We start from the raw sequence: 19,749 nt of genomic DNA, 5'->3' as shown, positions 1-19,749 counted from the left end.
GAAGATCATGGAAACACTGGAGTAGCAAGCCACCAGGCCACACCAGACACTGCCCAGCACAGCTCTTGATGTTCTCCAAGTTCATGGTTACCCTCTCAAGCTGGAAAGTGCTACTCAGAGGATACAAAACACTGCACAAGTATTACAGCAAACAAGCCTCACCTTCTCAAAAGGGAGGGCCAATGCGGTTTCTCAAGCTGACAGGTGAGAAACTCAATCCTGAACTCCTGATAATTTTGTGCAAGCTCCAGCTCCAGTCTGAGTTACATGCCATTCCTCTGCAGCCTAAGCAGATTTCCTGCCTCTGTGTTCACTGGTTTAAGTGAATATCCCCAAATAAAACACTGTATTTGTCTTTGACCATGCCTCCATTTTTGTAACAGACTATTCGAGCACAGTTTTAATTTGATACTCTTTATTATGATATCCAGGAAAACAATAACAAGGTGATTGCTTATTACAGCTTCCACAGACTGGGGCTCCAGACCTTATTGTCCTGGGTACACACACGCACACACACACACACAAAAGACAACCCTTGCCACATGAACTTACAGTCTAAATAAACAAAACAAATATAATGATTAATCAAGAAACAAAGAGGAGGAATTACCCGTGTGAGAACACGAGTTAAGTTTTGGCTTGATTTCTAGTCTGGAGTTCAGGAGTCAAAATTTCTACCCTGTTACAGTATTCTTATTATCATGGGCTGAATTTTTATCTGTTGATTACAATGCAAAAGATAATATTCAATATTTATAGCCAATATATGGAGACACAAAGCTCAAGTTCTAGACCATAATCTGTCAACTGCTATGCAGCAAAACTACAGTCTAGAGATTCAGAGACCTTAAGTATCCAGTTTCTTAAATGAGAAAGGCAGCAAGAGTGAACTGCAATATGCAAAGGAAAAACATTCAGGAATATCAATTTCTGCAAAACCAGTCAAGATTAATTTTTTTTTTTCAATTCAGTATATCAAATTGCTCAACACTCTTCTGTGTGGAATGAAGAGGTAACAACTGTGTTGTGCTGCATGACAATGCCTGATCTCTAATATTAAACACAATAAATACAGACAAGGAATGAATACTGAAGGGCTATTGAATTATAAAGCTACACTCAAGCTGCTCTGATTCTGCAAAGAGTTTCAAACACAACAAGAAGAAAAAGGAGTTGTCATTTCTGGCACTCACATCACATATTTGCCATCCTTTAGCAGGATAAAACTGAAGTATTTGCAGAAACCTAAAATAAAAATGACAGGACCCATAGAGATCAAGTGTATTGGATTCAAAACTAGGCTGTTTTTTTTTAAACCAGAAATAGTTGTTGCCTTTTGAATTGGCAACATCAAAAGAACTTTTTTCTAAAAGGTAGAAAACAGTCTACTGCTGCTAGAGCCCAGCACTCCTCACCCATTGCTCACCAAAGGCAACTGACAGTGGCAGATGCTAAAAGCAGTTCCATTTCATCCACAATGGCACTTGCTCTGGATGTGAGCTATATCCAATATAAGTTGTATTGCAATGTATTCATACTAAAGAGTTTCAGTTCCCATTAAGGAGGTTCTGATGACACGCAGCATATTGATGTGCTTATTTCTTGCAAGTCTGATCCAGAAACAGTCCAGCCCTGCTCCTATTTTAGTTCTGAAGAGTATGCAAAATTCCTTAATGTGTAGAGATCTAGGCTTATCAGACCCAAAACTGCGTAGTTCAGGGAACAGTGTGAAGAGCAGATACTCATTAAACATCCACCACAACAACCTACAGTATATAAAACAACCCCACCAACAAACCAGCAAGCACGGGCTAATCCAGTGCTCCAAAGATAATCCACAGCTAACAACTTAAGAAATTCAAATATGATGAACAGATGATAATTGACGTCAGTCCTTTGAAGTCTCATTCCTTTTAAAGGACCTTCTAAATATTCCCCAAGCCTACATTTTGTAGGACATCCTTATACCCTGCACACCAGAAGTAACCTAAATATTTGCACAAGATGACTGCGGGTATTAAATCACAGCTCCCCCTCCCTGGAGTGCAGGATCTGTGCACAGGCTCTCACCAGCCTGCAAACGTTACAAGCATCACGACTGTCTCTCCTTTGTGTTCAAGTCCCTTCAATACTGACCTTTTAGAGAGAGAACAATTAGGACAGCAGTGACCAACACCGCATAGGAAGCCTATTCAAGCTGCCAGTCTCCATCATTTACAACACAGGCCCGAAGGGCTGAGTCACAAATGGAACCAAACCCAAGTATGACCTACGAATCAGCTGGTGAACTTCCTGAAAACAGGAAAACAAAATAAGAGAAACCAAACAATCCTCCCCTCCATGTACCAAGACAGGCATACTGTGCAATTCTTGCAAAACTCTCTGGAGGATTTACTTCAATACATGAAGGGTTTGATCCAGGACAATCTACATTTTCAAAATTCCAATTTCTATATCACCAGTATCATTCTACACTGCTTGGAAACCCTCATGACAGTTAAAAAGGTATCTCAGTACAGTAAAGCACAATAAATATTTCCCCTTCTCCCACGATATCCAACAAAAATCCATTAATACTTAATGGATTTGGCAAGTAAGAACTACCAGAGACGAATCTCCCTTCTGGTACTGATGACTGGAAGCCTTTCAAAGAGATCTCCCAACTCATACTGCAGTCTAGTGTAATTTTTAAGCCACATGTCAATGGAAGGGGTAGCTGCCTTAGAACCTGAATTCATCTCTTCCCTGCATCCTTTCTTCTTGCTTATACATAACTACTTGTTAGCCTCTGGGATTACTATCAGGTAACTAATCCAATGGAAAAAACCCCAAGCAAACACCTGCACCAGCTCCCTCATCTAGCACACCGTGCAACCAGAAAGGCTTGTGCTAGCCAAGGCAAGGGACAGAACCCCAATTCTGGCATCAACCTACATTACTTTCAGCTTAGCATGACCATGAAAATGCTCCCTTCCCTTTAATATCAAGTTTTGCCACCAACAAAATTCCCTCAGGTGCAGTTAGTCAGAAGTCTTCAAAGAAAAAGAGGACTGCAGATGTGTATTGATCCTTTTTACAGAAGTAAACTACTTGTACCAGAGTAGTGCACTGCTTATTACAATTCTGGCTAATATAACTCCATAAACACAACTAAAACTTTCAAAGAAAAAAAGTATTTAGGAAAAATATCAAATGTTTACAAATAACTGACTTTCTACGTGCATTATCCCAACATACTTAATTTACCACCAGCATAACCTAACTTTAGCAGAAATAGCCTATGCATTTTCTCTGCTCGGCAAATTCTTTCATAATTCCTAATTTTGGGCATGAGATCACCACAAAAGCAGTATTTCCAAAGAGTATTTCCACATTCATCAGTAATTCACATAGGAGAAATCGGTCTTTGCAACTAGTCAAAGTGTCCAGATGAAACTAAAACTCTGAAAATTATTTTCAGCTGGTCTGAGTTCCTTGCTTGTACTTTGAAGTTCAATATAATCACTTTAAAAGTAAAATAATAGTTTTGATAGCAGATTCTGGCACAGAAACCAAACACACATTTGGGGGGCAAAAAAGGGTTTAAATCATCTGTTGTTAAATCTTGAAAAGTTCTGACAAGACAGAGCTAAAGGAAGGGGGTTTAAGAAAAAAAAAACAAACCCAACAAACCCTACCCACTGACTGCATAATTATTCAATTAAAATCCATCTATACGGACAAAGCTTTCTCTTCACAGGATCTGTCAATTGATCAGGATAAATTACTGCAGCCTAGGCAAAAATTATTTTATTAGGCATAGAAATAAAATTATTAACTCTTCAGCCATTTCCATTTTTCCTGACTCCATAGTTAAGCAAACATGATTAGACTTCCATTTCACTGAATCCCAGATTTCAAGCAAAGAGCCAAAAATGCAATAACATTTAAAAACCAGTTTTAAGCAATTAAAAAGAAATTATCCAGCCAAACAATAATCTTATACTAAAACAAGTAATACCGAACTGGAAACAGAAGTATCAAAATCTTCTAAGTTCATGAGTGTTTCCATCCCAAGGTAGAAAATTAAAAATCACTTCTTTTGCCTCAAACATAATAAATATGTATTTTTAGTTATGACACAAAAGACAGAAGATACTGGTTTCCAATACTCTACCCAAATTTTAGAACAACTGTTATTATTCTCTATTACTTGGCAGACAGCGTCAACTCCTATAAGGCAAGGATGAAGATTAAGCCATTGTGGAAACAAAAGTGCTTTTGTTAAAGTCCAAAGACCAAGAATTTCTGTCCATAAGGCTAAAAGGAGACAAAAAGCAATGTCAGTATTAACAGTCAAGAATATATTCTTTCGAAGTTTTTGGAAATTAACCTGAAGTTTACATTTCAAGACCACTGTGAACGAGGTTTACAAGAAACAGTTTGCCTTAGGGAAACAACTATTACAACCCTCAGACTCCTATAAGTCTTAAAGATCTCAAGAAGTACCTTAGATGTTCCCTTCATAATTTGTTCCTCCACCCATTATTCTGAGAGCCCCAGTACAACTGGATATCACAACCAAACTGATTTAGAGTCAAAGTACCAGACTAGACACTTAAAATTTCCCCCCCTGGCTTAAGGTACAAGTTGAGAGCAAGGCACACAGAATTTATGAAGGTCTTTCTAGAAACATAAGACTAGAAATGTGATTTTTGGGCAGCAAGTATATAATACACACAATTCTCTCAAAATTTCTGATTTCCAATTTTCCAGTTTCATGGTCACATCAGACAGATTCAGAGTTCCACCACTTCAAATCAAGACATGGCATAGCTACTTCTGCTGAAGCAGACTGGGCATATTACAGGGCATGCTGCCCCAGAGTTCTCAAGCTAAGCAAGTATATAAGTCTGCCAAGTCCACTTCAGGAGCTGTGAAGCAAATATTTGGGAAGTGTGACGGTAATTAGCGGAGACATATAATAAATTATACTGCAATAACTTTAAATAGCACTAAACAATTGAAGAATGGATAGTTACTTGTAGAGGAGATTTTGTACTAGAAACGTTTATTCTGAATAGTAAGCAACTGAACTGTAGAAGATACAGAATGAAGATTTATTACTCTGTTGGGTATAAACTCAATTATAATAACAGGTTTTAATTAAAATTATTTTATTTATCAGCTTGATTGCTCATAATTATCCTCAATCAATAAGCAGTTCAATACTTTGGTTAACGTGATAGACTAATTTAGCAACTTCTTCTTAAGACTGAAATAAATCTCTCACTCGTTCTCAAGTGCAATGGGTTGAATTTTATCCATTACAAAAGCGTACAGAGGAAACATTATCTGCATATTAAACTGGAAAACTAACTGGACAAAGCTTCACATTGAATACAATTTTGAAAGATAATGGAAGAATTCTTAAATTGAGATTTTTCCAGTTGTAGCAAAGGGCACAATAAATCAGTTTTAAGAAGTTGCAGCTTCTAAATATTTTTTTCATAAAAACATATATAGGAGAAATCAAACTATTTCCTAAAAGAGGTGAAACAAAGCAAAGCGGTTAGAATAAAGGAATGTTTCTCATTACTTGATCCATTTATTTAATTCCCTCTTCATGGAGCATTAATTGCCTCCCAAAACAAACACAACACATTGTAAGAAGAACCTCCACCCTCTAAAATCGGACAGACAAGTTTTTAAAGAAGGTCCAACGCACACTAATTCTCCAAGATACATACACTTTAAAAGCACACACAGAAGTGAACAGTGCTACTCAAATCAACTCTTCCTATGATCATACACGCTCCCTTCTAATTTTCAAGTGCTAAAAGCTATATCTCAAAAAGGTTTTTTGTTCCTTGTATGAGATTTCTAACCAACAAACAATAAGACTCTGCAACATTTCCGATTATTTCAGTTTTGTTTTAATGATATGGGGCAATTCTAAGAGCAGACATTGTGCAGCTAGTAACTACAAAATAAAAGAGGGCTATTGGTGTGGTCTTGGAATCCCAATTTGAAACGTAAATTTGAGTCAAGGTAATTAACTGAAAAGCCAGAGTATCTGAAAATTCATACTAAGTTTTTACTTTAATTTTGCAATACTTCTTGAGGAACTTGGAAAAAGCGAAGTTGGTAGAACATCATGTATCACCAAGATTACAAAAACTGGAGGGAAATAATACATTGCAACAGTGATCCTCATTAAGTAAGTTATTTCATCACAGTAAATGTTTAAAAAAGCGTCAATGTTTTTTAAAAAGTGTTGAATCCTCCCCTCAATTATTTGAAGAGAGATAAACCTTTTTCCTTAGTCAAAATGGCTTTTTAAAAAAAGTTTCTCAAAACAACATCAATAATCAAAAAACATGAATTGTATTTTCCTTAATCCACAATATCTCTAGTGCTGAAGAGCCATCCATGTAAAAAGCAGATTCTTTGGGGACATTAGTCAATTAACTTAATAAACCCCAGTTTTACGAGGATTTATCCTTCCTGCTGCGAGGTGAGTCTGCTCCATTTGAGGTCACTGTTCCATTTATTCCGTTTTCTACAAAACAAGAAAACATTTTTCAAACACAATGAGATGCTTTATATTTTTTTACATTTTTCTAGGTCCTATACAAACAGTCTTTTATCTTCTTTTCTGACGTATCTTCTTCATTAAACCTCATAATTATCATCAAAATGCAACAATATAACAAAGTTTTTACAAAGTGCAAAATTTGAAGTTTGCTACAATAAATTCCAGTTTGCTGATGTGGCCAGACACTGAAATATGTGCATTATATACACCTAGACCGAAAAATCAAGACCAGTTATAATATTTTAGAAGATATTCTGTGAAAAAGTAAAACACAACCTGTGTTCTGTGAAATTTTGGAGACACACTGTATATACACAATTCCCTTGTATAGGTCTTAATTATTAGTCCCATCTATTTCATACTATAATTCTTGCTAAAATTACACTCCTTCATTTACAAGTATTTCATACATACAGGAAAGCCTTTACCTAAACATGCACATACAATTTTTAAAGCATATACTTTAAAAGATGGACAGAAGGAAAACACTAAAAGTTCAGATTTGCAAAGAGTATGTGTACGTGGAAAGAGTACTTGAAAAAGCTGGGACACAAAAAAGTATTTTAAACAGTTCCATTACATATATTACTCTTTCAAAAACACAGCTTTGCTGCATCCTGTGCAAGTGTTCTGAACAGATAACATTACAGGAAAACTCAAACCAGAAGAATATGAAAGAACAGAGTTCTTTTCTTTCTATTTAAAATAAAAAATTTCTTCAGTCTTCAAGACAGATATAGCTCAATTATTTTGTGAATTAAACCACAACCCCAATTAACTGACTTCTTTCACTCTTCGTTTACCACTTGCAAGTGTCCATTGAAGATGGATGAAAACCAGCAAGTTCATCAAAGTATATGAATGAAATAGATGATGAGATTTTAAAAAGGTACTACCTTATTGACTCACTGATTAAAACATCATTTAAGCTTATATTTTAAAATTATTTGACATAAAAGACTTCAATTAAAGAAACATCATAGTGATTATGCAATGAACATGAAGCTCTGATTAAATAGGACACTTCTGATTAAATAAGACACTTTTACATAGGAAACTACCTTCATTCAATTATAAAAAAAATCCCCCTGAATTTTCTGATGAAAACAAAAAACTCCAACACCACGCAAAAGCCAAGTTATGATAATTACAAATCATCTAAAGGGAGTACAGCAATAATCTAAAGCATATAATTTTAATAAAAAAGAAACTTGGGGGAAATAAAAAAAAATTATGGATCTCCCACTACAAATCTCAGTTCTTGATGCAAATGGTCTTCACACACACTAGGTTCAATATATCGAAAAGTGGAATAGGTTGGTAATACATGATTGGGAACAAAGGATCATGTTGAAAAAAAGCTTTTGTAACAACTTCAGCAGTTTCAAAAAAGTCCAGAAGTTATTCAAGCTAGTAGTTAAGTACATAGAAGCTTAACTGTCGGTACAACAGAAATACTGAAGTAAGGGGATACTTTATTTTTAAAAGAGGACATGATTTTTCTTGGAGGAAAGAGCATTCAGTTCATCTTTCATGCCCTTTCTATAAAAAGAGTGTGACATAATCAAAAAGTGAAACCTGGAGTCATCAGTTCATTTCCAAATGCTTCAACACAGGTTTAGACTAGTAAGTAGTTACTACCTCCCCTTAGACAACTATCAAATTCTATTTTCTGTAAAAACAGTCCAACACAAGACTATTTAATGAGTGGATCATCAAACCATCTCTTTGCCCTAAAATCTCAGAATTTTGTGGCAATAAACAACAAGTTTGAAATTCACTGCAAGAAAATTTTACAAATAATTGTTTCTGTTCCCTTTTTATAAAGGAACAAAACATAAGCATGACGTATTTTGTTCAAGTACTGAAATTAAAGATATTAAAAATATCATGTTACATTAACTAAAGAAACAGTAGTTCCTTCATTGGGCAATCAGAAAACCCAAAATACACAGTGGGTTTTTTTAAACCAATTCTCCCCACAGTAATATTCATCAATACTGTTTCTGTAACTGAGTCCTCTCACTTGCAAGTTAAACATAAAATGCTTCTTTAGCAACTCTATTAAAAAAGGTTCTCCACATCCTAAGGTTGTTTCTGAGAAGTCAAGGCAACATAAAAACTGAAACTACAAACCTCTTTCTTTTCTGGAGTTCTTTCCTTTAGCTGATACAAACTTCTTTTTCACTGACTGAGGCTGAGAAGAAGAATGCTCTCTCCACCTCCGAAGCTGGAAATTAATGAACTTCCACATCATAAATGCTTGAGTCATGCAGATAGAGGCCAGCACGCTGATTCTAGAAACAAAACACAAGTGAAGTTTTATCAGTAAGTTTGTCACACATTAGAGTGATTCTTTCTAGATAATACAAATTTTTGTAAGCTCAGTTTTGTTCAGGTTTGTTTTTTTTTTTGGCAACTTCCAACCCATCCTCCTAGTAACATCCATTTTCTAAGCCATGCAAGTGTTTGCTCCCACAGGAAGACTGGGCTTAAGCACAGATGATCAAAACTGGGTATACAGTGATAGTGAAGTCTTTACCCATGAAAACTGGGAAGTACCAGGTTTCTTTCCTGCTTTTACAGAATTACTCTCAAGGTACCAGGCAGCAACAGCTGAAAATGGTTGAAGAGTGTCTTGCCATTCTGAGTATTAATTCTGCAGGGTAGTGCTTACATTGTCAATGTCTCAATAACTTTTCTAGATTTAATTCATAAGAAGGCCAGGTGATTGGCAGAACATTCTGCATCATGTAGCAACAACAGAAGCCATAACAACAACAGAGAAAGAGGCAGAAATCTTCAACCAGGACCAAAGATGCTCTGGACATAACACCTTGACCTCTATAGATGAATTCTAGATGTAATTGCAGTTAGTTTAATTTACTAACTCTAAAACATTTAAAATAAGTGTTTATAATTGAATATTCCTCTTAATTCTGGGTTTCTTTTGACACAAAAGAGTAACCAGTTACAGATTTCTCAACTGTAGACTGTAAATAATTCATTTCATTTCACTGTGGCTTAAAAGTCTGTTACATAAACTATTCCCATTGATCCCATCGGTTGCATGAAATTACTCAATCATTCAGAATTAATACCGGCATTAATACCATACCATTTATACTGTGTATCTAACACAGGTTTACAGTACATGCTTAAGAAGTGTTCCAGGTTTACTATACCTAACAGCCAGGATATTAAAGTTTCCAGTACTGAAATTCAGCTGCTGATCTTCTGCTCTTGCTAGTCCAAAGCCAAAAGTGAGGACCGAGAGAATCAAGGTGAGAAGCCTTCCCAAAACAAAAAGAACTGCCCATAGTGAAAATCTAGAAATAAAAACAGTACAAACACTAAATGAATTTTCCATTCAAAACACATGTACTAACAAGGCAAATGTTTACGCTTCACCATGCAAATTTGTTTGGAATATAAGAACTTACCTAAATTCATTTCCACATATTCCACATGAGTCTTGCATTACGTTCTGAAAACTAATTTCAACTCAATGGAAAGTGCTTTCCAGTACTATTAGAACATGAGCATGTTCTTAATTCCTACAGTACTGGCTGTTGGATAGATACTGAACCTATCCTGTTCCTTTCTCTACAAAACTTAGGGTAAAACCCGAGTTTTTTAAGAGATATAAGTACTAACATTATTCTGGAGAACTGTGGTCTCTAAGAAAAACTGTTTGAATTTCCTTCTAATTTTGGTTTCTGGTTAGTTGAATGTGAAAAGCTTTAAGACAGAAATTACATGAATTTAAAAGATAAAGACTACTTACCCTTTCTGGTACTTTTCATCACTGAAGTAGAAAAGACGAGATATGTGGAAAAGAAACTCAACGAAGTAATGCAATACCAGAAGAACAAGTCCAAGATGGGTCAGACTATGAAAACAAAGAAAACAAACATTCAGACATTTTGTTAGATGTTTAAGAAAGGGAATGAGGTCAGAAAAAGTTTGCAACTGACTTACTTCAGGAGATAGGCTCCAGCAATATGAAAGAGGTAAAGTCCAATGTAGACAATCTGGCGAAAGATATCTTCCTATTAGGAAGAAAAAAACCAACCATGACTTATATGCAATGTTATACAGTATTGAACAATGTTATCTATTATTACTACTATTACTATTTATTCCTTAGTCTTGGAAATCCTTCTTTGTTTATCAACTACCTTAACATGGCCTGGTCTGGCCTGGCACTGAATTAGTCAGCCTGGCTCATCTAATTCCACATACAACTTACTGCTTACTTAGCAATAATATTCAGAATCTTACACATATCCTATTGTGAGAAAATGCACCAAACATCACAAAGAGGCTTTTTAAAAGGGCCCAGTTTTATTTGTTATGGCTCTTGTGAATTTGTACAAGCTATTACAATACTTATTTTGTATATATATAACTGTATCATCAGCTCCTACATTTCCATGTGTTTGCTGCTTATCAGATGGTCAGACTGCTACAGAAATAAAAAACCCCAGTGTATAAACCAAAATGAAAAGTTTTCCTAGTGTTGGCATTGATTTTAAAAATTCAAGAACATTTGAAATTCTGGCACACCGTTGCTGACAAATACAGAGAATACAGTTATTAACCAGTCATGTTAAACCACGTGGTCACACTTCAATTCAGGTTTTAGCTAGCCCCATTAAATTGAACACTTCATGGAGACAAAATAATAAAGAGGGAGACACAGAACACATGGAAAGCATATTGTGCCATCTGTGAACAGAGGAACCACTAAAATATGCCAGATCACAATAAAAATCTGTTTTGAAGTGGTATGCAGAGTACATTCAAGTTATGCTTAAGCAACTCCTACTTTTTGGAAAAATTCCCTAAACACTTGTGACAACAGCAAGCACCACGTACAAAGCACCATGCACAAAGAGCAAGGAAAGAGATGAACAAAGACCTACTCTAAATTATTTGAAAGAAAACAAATTAAAACCTTCTTCAAGAATAGTCAGTACAAACCATTAGTTTCTTTAAGTACTACCAGGAGGAGCCTTTTACACTTGAACTTTAGAACTGAGGTAACATTTCAACACCCTGCTTAGACAAACTGGCAGAGACTGAAGGCCTACTGGAATAATGCAACTGGAGATATACATGACTATACAGAGGAACCAGAGTTAAGAAGTTCTTCCCTTGTCTGTGTCAGCAATAAGGCAAGGAATAAGGCAAGGAAGCCAAGATGGCAGAGGTTAAGCCATGGTGAAAGAAATATCGACTATGAACTCGCTAAAACAAATGAACTATCACTCTTCAAACTTAATGCAAAAGTCAGAGGTCAAAAGTTCAAGTACTGACCCAATAAAACACTACTATTCATCATACAGCACTTAGGCCACTTGTGACAGCTTTCTTGATGTTATGAAAAAAATCTCCAGACTTGGCTATGAAGTTGAGAGGTACCATTAGCACAATATGGGAACATGAGCTGCAGTGCAGCTGCAAAACAGTGTTTATACTGTATCGGATCAGCATAAAAACAATGCATCTCATTACTATTTTACTAAGCCTCTTCTAGCCTCCTGAACAAAGACCTATGCTTACGTAACACCTATGTTTCATTTTCTTGAATGAACTCTGGCAGCAGAGATACTGCCTAGTCACAAAGCAACAACAGTTACAGAATCGTTTGGGATTGAAGAGATGTTTGTACATCACCTAGTCCAACCTTTCTACCATGGGCAGGGACTTCTCTCACTAGATCAGGTTGCTCAAAGCCCCATCCAACCCGAGCCTGAACATTTCAAATGAAGGGGAACACACAACTTCTCTGGACAATCTGTTCCAGTGTCTCACCATCCTCATTGTAAGGAAATTTTTTGTATCTATTCTAAACCTACCTACCCTCTGTCAGATAAAAATCCTTGCCCCTTGTCTTCTCACTAGAGGTCCTGATAAAAAGCCTCTTTCCATCTTTCTTTATAAGGCCAGTTCAAATAGTGTTAGGCCACAATAAGTTCTCCCTGGAGCCTTCTCTTCTCCAGGCTGAACAATCCCAACTCTTTCACCCTATCTTCACAGGAGGGGTGCTCCAGTCATCAGTTCATCTTTGTAGCTCTTCTCTGGACCCGCTCAAACAGATTCATACCTTTCCTGCACTGGGAACCCCAGAGCAGGACACACTACTCCAAGTGGAGTTTCACCAGAGTGGAGTGGAGGGGCAGATCAACCAGCTGGTCACCACTTTTTATGCAGCCCAGGTTACAACTGGCTTTCTGATATGCAAGGGTACGTTGCAGGATCATTTCCAATTTTTCATCCCCAGCACCCTCAAGTCTTCTGCAGGGCTGTTCTCAATCCATTCATCCCCAGCCTGTATTGATGTTGTGGATTCCCATAATCCAGGTGCAGGACCTTGCAGTTGGCCCTGTAGGAAGGACTTCACAAGGTTCACATGGATCCCGTCCAAGCCTGTCAGGATACCTCTAGATGGTACCCCTTTCCTCAAGCAAATCAACTGCAACACTCAGCCTGGTGGTTCTGCAAACTTGCTGAGGGTGCACTCGATCCCTTTGTCTGATGAAGATGTCAAACAGCACTGATTCCAGTACAGACCTTGAAGAACACCGCTTGTTACTACTTTCCACTTGGACACTGACTCCTGACTATAACTCTCTGGAAGTGGCCATCCAGCCAGCTCCTTATCCATCTAACAGTCCATCCATCAAATCCATCTCCTTCCAATTTAGAAATAAGAATGCTGTTGGGGACCCTATCAAAAGCCTTAACAGAAGTTCAGGTAGATGACAGCAGCAGCTCTACCCTCTTCCGCTGATGCAGCCACTCCACCATGGAAAGCCTCTAAGCTAGTCAAGTATGATTTGCTCTTGGTGAAGCCATGCTGAAGAGTTTAAAACAGGAAAGTTTAAGCAGAAAAAGGTATACACAAAATTACTTGAGCAAAAACTGCAAAGAGAGTAGTTAAATTGGTCAGTAAGGCAAAAAGTGTGCTACAAAAAACCTGAAGTGAACTCAGTGTTATGAGAACCCAAACACAGAAAACCCTTAGAAAACAAAGGCTGCTGTTAACAGTTGAGAACTGAAAAAAGTCTCAATACATAACTAATCTCAATACATCAACTACTAACATAATCAGAACTTGTGCAGAGGATAGTGGTATTTAAATCAAATCCCAGACTTTAATACCACTTTGATTCATAAAATTATTCACAGTTTATATTCTACACCTATATCATGATTCATGAAGTACTTGTGATTTCAGTAAGACTATTCAGACTACCAATTATGAGAAACAAAAAAATGAGTTTGAAAAGAAAATCTCACATTTACTTCTTTAAGGGAAAATTCTTTCAGTAGATGAGAAACACTAGCAATTCTTATTTACACAACAGATATACAACAATTTTACTGCAATTAGAAATATTGAAATATTTATTGCAATTAGAAATACTGAAATGACTGAAATGAAAAAAAAAAGCCCTTTCTCATGGACATTTGAGCACCCCAAATTCCATCAAGAAAAGTGGGTAACACAAATTAGAACAGGGTAGGAAATCTAGGGTAACACATTACTCTGGAAGTTCAAAAGAAATTAACTACTCCACCGTTTGAGCTGCTTACTCTGGAGTGCCTTCCATTTATATTTTGAACTTACTTTTTTAGTTTTCTGGAAGTATAGTTCTGGAAAAGCATGAAACCAATATGCCAACTGTAAGATGTAGAAAAACTTCATTTGAAACCTGTGCAATACAGTAAGAATTGAATGATATTACTTATTATGAATGAAATTAATACATTTCAGAAGCCTTCTAGTGAACCCATTTTATCACTGTCTCTTAAAGAAAGAAAAACATACAGATCCTTCCTGCTAGCCAACTTTAAACTAAGATTTTAAAAACCAAAATAATTAAGACAAAGCTTGCAAAAACTTAATTCTTTAAGACACAGCCTACAGAAAGAGAACTTTGTATGCTACAATTGTCAAAGAATCAAGAGCCCACATAAATACAACCAAAAATGCATTAGTGACTAATATAGTTTTACAAACTACTTATTCCACACAAATTGCACGTGACACAGGCTAAGTTTAAAACACCTCCTCCTGTCTCCCAGTAATCCTCTAAGGAAGAGATCTTACGGAATCAGAGTGTGTGGATAGTCCCTCCACAGAGAGGTTGGATCTGATATATAGTTCTCCTAAAAAAAAGAAGAAAAAACAAACAACAAATCAAATCACGCGTTTGTTCAATACAGAATGACACGGAAGTTCTTTCAGCATCTCTACAGCCATAAGTCTTCTCATGCAAACTGCTGACAGGCTTTGAGTTTAACCAAGAGAAGGAAAGTTTTTCCAGGAGTTATTATATTAAGGGGAAGAAAAAAAAAAAAGATACTCTTCCCCTTCACATTCAGCCACTAGCTTTAACCTGAAAGGACATGCTGACCTGAGATTACAGCCATCTGCTCATACACCCATTCCCTAGGCTCCAAAAGGCTATGTATGGTGCTTTTCAAACATTTATTTTATGTTAATAAGCCATCACAAAAAAACTACAGAGAATTAAGTACCATAATAGTTAAATGGTTTTACCTTAATCTGTTCACAGTAAATCAACTCAAGACTGAGCAACAGCAACACTACTGGACTTTATACTCAGTTATGACTACAACCTACACACAATTCTTAAACTTGTCCCCACTTTAAAATTAAAACCAGCTAAAACCAGAAAAATAAGCCAAAAACATATTAATCAGCAGTCTAAGTGAAGCTTTTGAAATCTCATAATACAAACAGAAGAGGAATCATACTTACAGAGACAAGAATACTCGTTCCCCAAACACAGGAGAAAAGGTAGAATGCACTAAGTTGCCCAGACTCATTGAACTTGCTATGCTTCGTTTTTGAAAAGTGCATTTTCCTGTTAATTTTCTGAAATGAAAATCCATTGTTATTTATACGCTGCAGTAGTTAACATTTACCTGGTAACTGCATTAGAACATCTATAAGTTTTAATGTATGCATTTACAGTTAAAAGCTTTAATACAGAAGTTTACTTTTAAATTAATAGTCTTAAGGTCTAATTGAAATCTGACAACTTTCTCGATGAAAGGAATTAATATTTTGTACTTACATCCAGTACGTACTCCTGAATTATAGCGTGTATGATTATTGCTACGAGCATGTAAAAGAAAATCGTAGCCAAGTCTTTGATGCCATAGTGATAGAGAGAGATTGTTTCTGCAGATTGTTCTTCTAAAAGGCAAACAGAATTAACTGTTAGGCACCAATACAGTTTAATGGTTAATAAGTTTGCTTCTCAGAGTGAAACCTTTCAGACAGAAGTACCTTGTAGTCAGCTGAACAAATAAAAGTGAAATTAAACTGCCACCATAAACTAGGTCACTAGATTGTTTATAGTTATCTTCTCCATCACACCACAAACTCAATTTGACTCTGGAAAGAGGTACTATAAAATGAAAAACTTAAGTGCACTTAGGAAGCTTACCCAAACACATTGAAAGCGGACAATAAAAATATGTTAAGCTATCACTCCACTTTGACTACAAAGACTGTCACTTGCAAACCCAAAGTAAGAATCTGTGTGAACTTATCTACCAGTTAGATGGTGCCTTAGCACTAATGATGAACAGAACACTAATCAGAACAGAAACGTTGTCTCTAACCTAATTAATTAAAATGGAGTTTTAGTAAAAATAGAGTGAAATCCTTGAAAGCTGCTTATTATCCATTCAAATTGACAAATTAACTTACTGTCAGTCTAGAAAGCATGGCATACTAATAATGTCTGAATACACAGTCTCATAACTAACCTCCTGCAAGATACATACCTGTGGCAGGAATGGTAACATTATACTGAAGTGTAACAAAAATGACAGCTGCTTTTGCTGTAATCTGAAAAAGGAAAAGAAAGAAATTCTCATGGAAATAAGCTACATTAAACTGAAGACATATGCCCATACTTTTAGCACACTTGCCCAGCACACTTCTCCCCTCCCAAAAAAATGATCACATTATCACATTGCTTCACCTGACTTTTCAAAGGCAGCACATATTGCCTGGTCTCTATAGATCTGTTTACAGAATACCAAACCTCCTGAATTAAATTAAATATCCTTGAAAACACCACTTACAAACAGTCTTTCCTACAACACTAAAATGAAAACATGCTACAATTCTTTCCTCAGTCGCTACTGTACTATTACATTAACAGAATGTACAATATCATGGAACCCCTAGACCATGATGCATTCAGCAATGGCTGGGAATAAACTTTATTTAAAACTACTTTTTTTTATTTGACAAAATTTGAAAGTCAATTATCATATTCATAACTCTGTGAGTGATCTGGAAAATATGGACAGGGAAGGAAAAAAGCATAAAGAAAAGAAAACCATTTCAGGCCAGTGGCATACCAACTCAATACAATTAGCATTCTTTTGACCTTGGGGATCCTTTGGCAAGATGTGTAAAACAAATGAGATTAAATTTAGCAGTAGTGGTACTACCTCTTTATGACTGGCTGTAAGAAAAAGCAGAATGAATAAAAGCAATTTGGAGGGAGGATGTTTGTTCTAATGGCTTTTTTTCCAGGGGTGGAGATATTCTAAAAACCCTAGTAAATAAGTAGTAGTACAAGTTCTTCTTTGTCAATAAGCATAAACTTATTTTTAAGTCTAATGCATCTTCGTTGAATTCCAACATGAATCAACATGTCTTAACTGAGAAGGAAAAATAACTGTGCTTTACAACAATATTTGTGACCTGATAGCTTTTCACTACTGTAAAAACCTAGCGTCTTTGTGGCATTTATAGGGCCGAAGAAAGAGAACTTGCTTTTTTATGAATCCTGGAAGGATACACTGAGTATCTGAAAATAATTATTAGGTTACTACCAGCATTAATTATCATTCACTGGAAATGAGATCAATTTTTAAAACCAGCGCATTGTCAACAAGACCTAGATTTTATGAAACCCTAAATACATGGCAGACTGTTAAGTCCATGTAACTTCAGGGTACCCAACTAGTTTGCTTAAATTAGTGAGGTCACCTTGGGCTCCCTATTCATCAAGGGAGCCCTCAGATGACAATTCAAAACACTAGTGAAGTCTGAACTGCCCTTCAAAGCTCTGTCAGCTACTCTCAGTACTAATTCAATCGCACAAGTCAGGCAGTATAAACACCTTACCATACCAACATCAACCACAGCAGGTGATTTCCAAGACCTATATCAAAGCACTAAAAGAACTGCAACAATATTCTCAGCCACACCACATTTGTACCAACACAGATATAAGGCCTCTCTATACCAGGGTAGAAAAAGCACTGGTTAAAAAAACTGGAAACAAAAGAATTCAGAATACATCCAATCCCCCAAAAAACTTCCAACCCTACCAATAATATTGTTAATACAGTTAAGTCTGAAGTAAGGCATCTACCTCTTTAATGTCATTCCGCAGAAAACCACCATATTGGGGCTGTCTTGGTGATTTCTGATAGCAAACTCAAACATAATACCTTTGTTGCTCTGCCTTGTTTTTACTTTTCATATGTATATATATATATATGTGTGTATGTGTGTATATGGTTTTCCTAACTCCACTGGGCCTTAGTGCTGAGCAGTACCAATGGCTGGATAAAACTATTCTGAAAACCACCCACATAACAAAAAGGTCCATAGCCCTAAACAAATGCCTAAAATAAAGCCCAAATACATGTCTAAAAAAATGTATAAAATACCAAAAAGCCAGAAACATTCACCCAATGAAGTGTCTTACTCTGATGATCAGTGATCTTAAGTCTCAATGGTCTCAGTCTCAGTGGCCTCAGATCACTGACATCATTTTGGCAGTCACACAGGTAAGCCACCTTTTCAGTTCTCTCAGGAGGTAACCGAGAAGAGCCAAAAAGGCACGTTTTAAAACATCTGCATTCAACATGGGGGCCCAGAGAGCGCCTGGCCTGCAGGGGGGCCGGCCCTCAGGCCGAAGAAGGGAGAGCTCCCCTCTGCCGCTGCCAAACCTCGGCCCATCTCCGAGGCGGGAGGAGGCAGCGGAGAGTGACCGGCGCCATCCGAGCGGCGCCTGGAGCCACCCGGAGCGCCGGGATGCTGCGCGGGCGGTGCGGGGCCGCGGGCGGTGCGGGGCCGCGGGCGGTGCGGGGCCGCGGGCGGTGCGGGGCCGCGGGCGGTGCGGGGCCGCGGGCGGTGCGGGCCGCGGGCGGTGGGGCCGCGGGCAGGGGGACCCGAGCGCTGCTCTAAGGACACGTCACCGCTGCCTTCCCTTCCCGCCGCGCCGCCCGACGGGAGCCGTAGTGCCGGCGGGGCTCGGCGGGGCCGCCACACAAAGAGCGGGGGATCGGCTGTGGCGGCCGGGCCTCGCCCCCCGCCCCCTCCTCGCCGTGCCGCGCACTCCTCCTCCCTCTCCCGGCTGCCACGTAACCCCGCTGCCCGCAGGAACTCCTCGCCGCCGCCAAGGGAGGCAGCGCGCCCACCCCGCTGCCCGGCCCCGCACGGCCTCCCCTCCCTCCCGGGGCGGCGGGGGGGAAGCGGGACTCGGGTGCTGGCGGGAGCCGCAGGCTGCTCCGAGCCGAGCCGGGGAAGAGGGCGTTCCCCCGGCGGAGCGGGGATGCAGCGCAGGGAGGGCGCCCGCGCTGGCGCCCGGGCCGTGCTGCGGGGCGGCAGTCGGCTCCTTTCCCGCGCACACCGTGGGCGGGCGGGCAGGTGCGCCGGGAGGCGGTGGCGCTGACCCTCGCTGCATCGCGACTCCCGCGCCCTCCCGCTCCCTCCCTCCCCTCCAGCACGGAGAGCCCCCGGCGGAGCAGGGGGAAGCGCGACGAGGACCCCGGGCGGGGGCGTTGGTGCCGCCTCACCTCGAACATGAGTCCCAGCAGGAAGATCATGGCCATGCAGGACACGATGTCCGCATGGTTCTGCACGATGAACTCATGGCTCAGCACCGGCGGGTTCTTGTTGCTCTTCTTACGGATCGCCATGGCGGGCCGGGAGCTGGGCGCCGGCGCCGCCGCCTCCCCGCTGCCAGCACAGCTCCGCTCGCCGCGGCCAGGAAGAGGCGGAGGGGGAGGAGGCGGCCGCGCAGCCGGGGAATGGCACGGCCGCCGCTCCGCTTCCCCCGCCCGCAGCGCCCCTGCCGGCCGGCGGCGCC

At 38.9% G+C, this 19,749-nt stretch overlaps 1 protein-coding gene across 2 annotated transcripts; it reads right to left on the bottom strand.

Moving 5' to 3' along the window:
- Positions 1-398: 398 nt before the first annotated feature.
- On the bottom strand, positions 399-19,749 carry TRAM1 (translocation associated membrane protein 1). Of its 2 annotated transcripts, none has more exons than XM_050319015.1 (11): positions 19,457-19,749; positions 16,415-16,478; positions 15,697-15,818; positions 15,378-15,494; positions 14,703-14,761; positions 14,220-14,304; positions 10,562-10,632; positions 10,368-10,472; positions 9,766-9,909; positions 8,717-8,877; positions 399-6,544 (listed from the first exon to the last, which is right to left on the bottom strand). In XM_050319015.1, the coding sequence occupies exons 1-11, from the start codon at positions 19,577-19,579 to the stop codon at positions 6,471-6,473; spliced, it is 1,125 nt and encodes a 374-aa protein (XP_050174972.1). In that variant the 5' UTR covers positions 19,580-19,749; the 3' UTR covers positions 399-6,470. The 2 variants fall into 2 exon arrangements, with proteins under 2 accessions (XP_050174972.1, XP_050174980.1); XM_050319023.1 differs by lacking the exon at positions 19,457-19,749 and adding an exon at positions 18,364-18,559.

Source organism: Myiozetetes cayanensis, unplaced genomic scaffold (genome assembly GCF_022539395.1).
Source record: "Myiozetetes cayanensis isolate MyiCay16 unplaced genomic scaffold, myiCay2020 scf1, whole genome shotgun sequence".
Taxonomy (NCBI): domain Eukaryota; kingdom Metazoa; phylum Chordata; class Aves; order Passeriformes; family Tyrannidae; genus Myiozetetes; species Myiozetetes cayanensis.
This window is presented reverse-complemented; position numbering and strand designations above follow the sequence as displayed.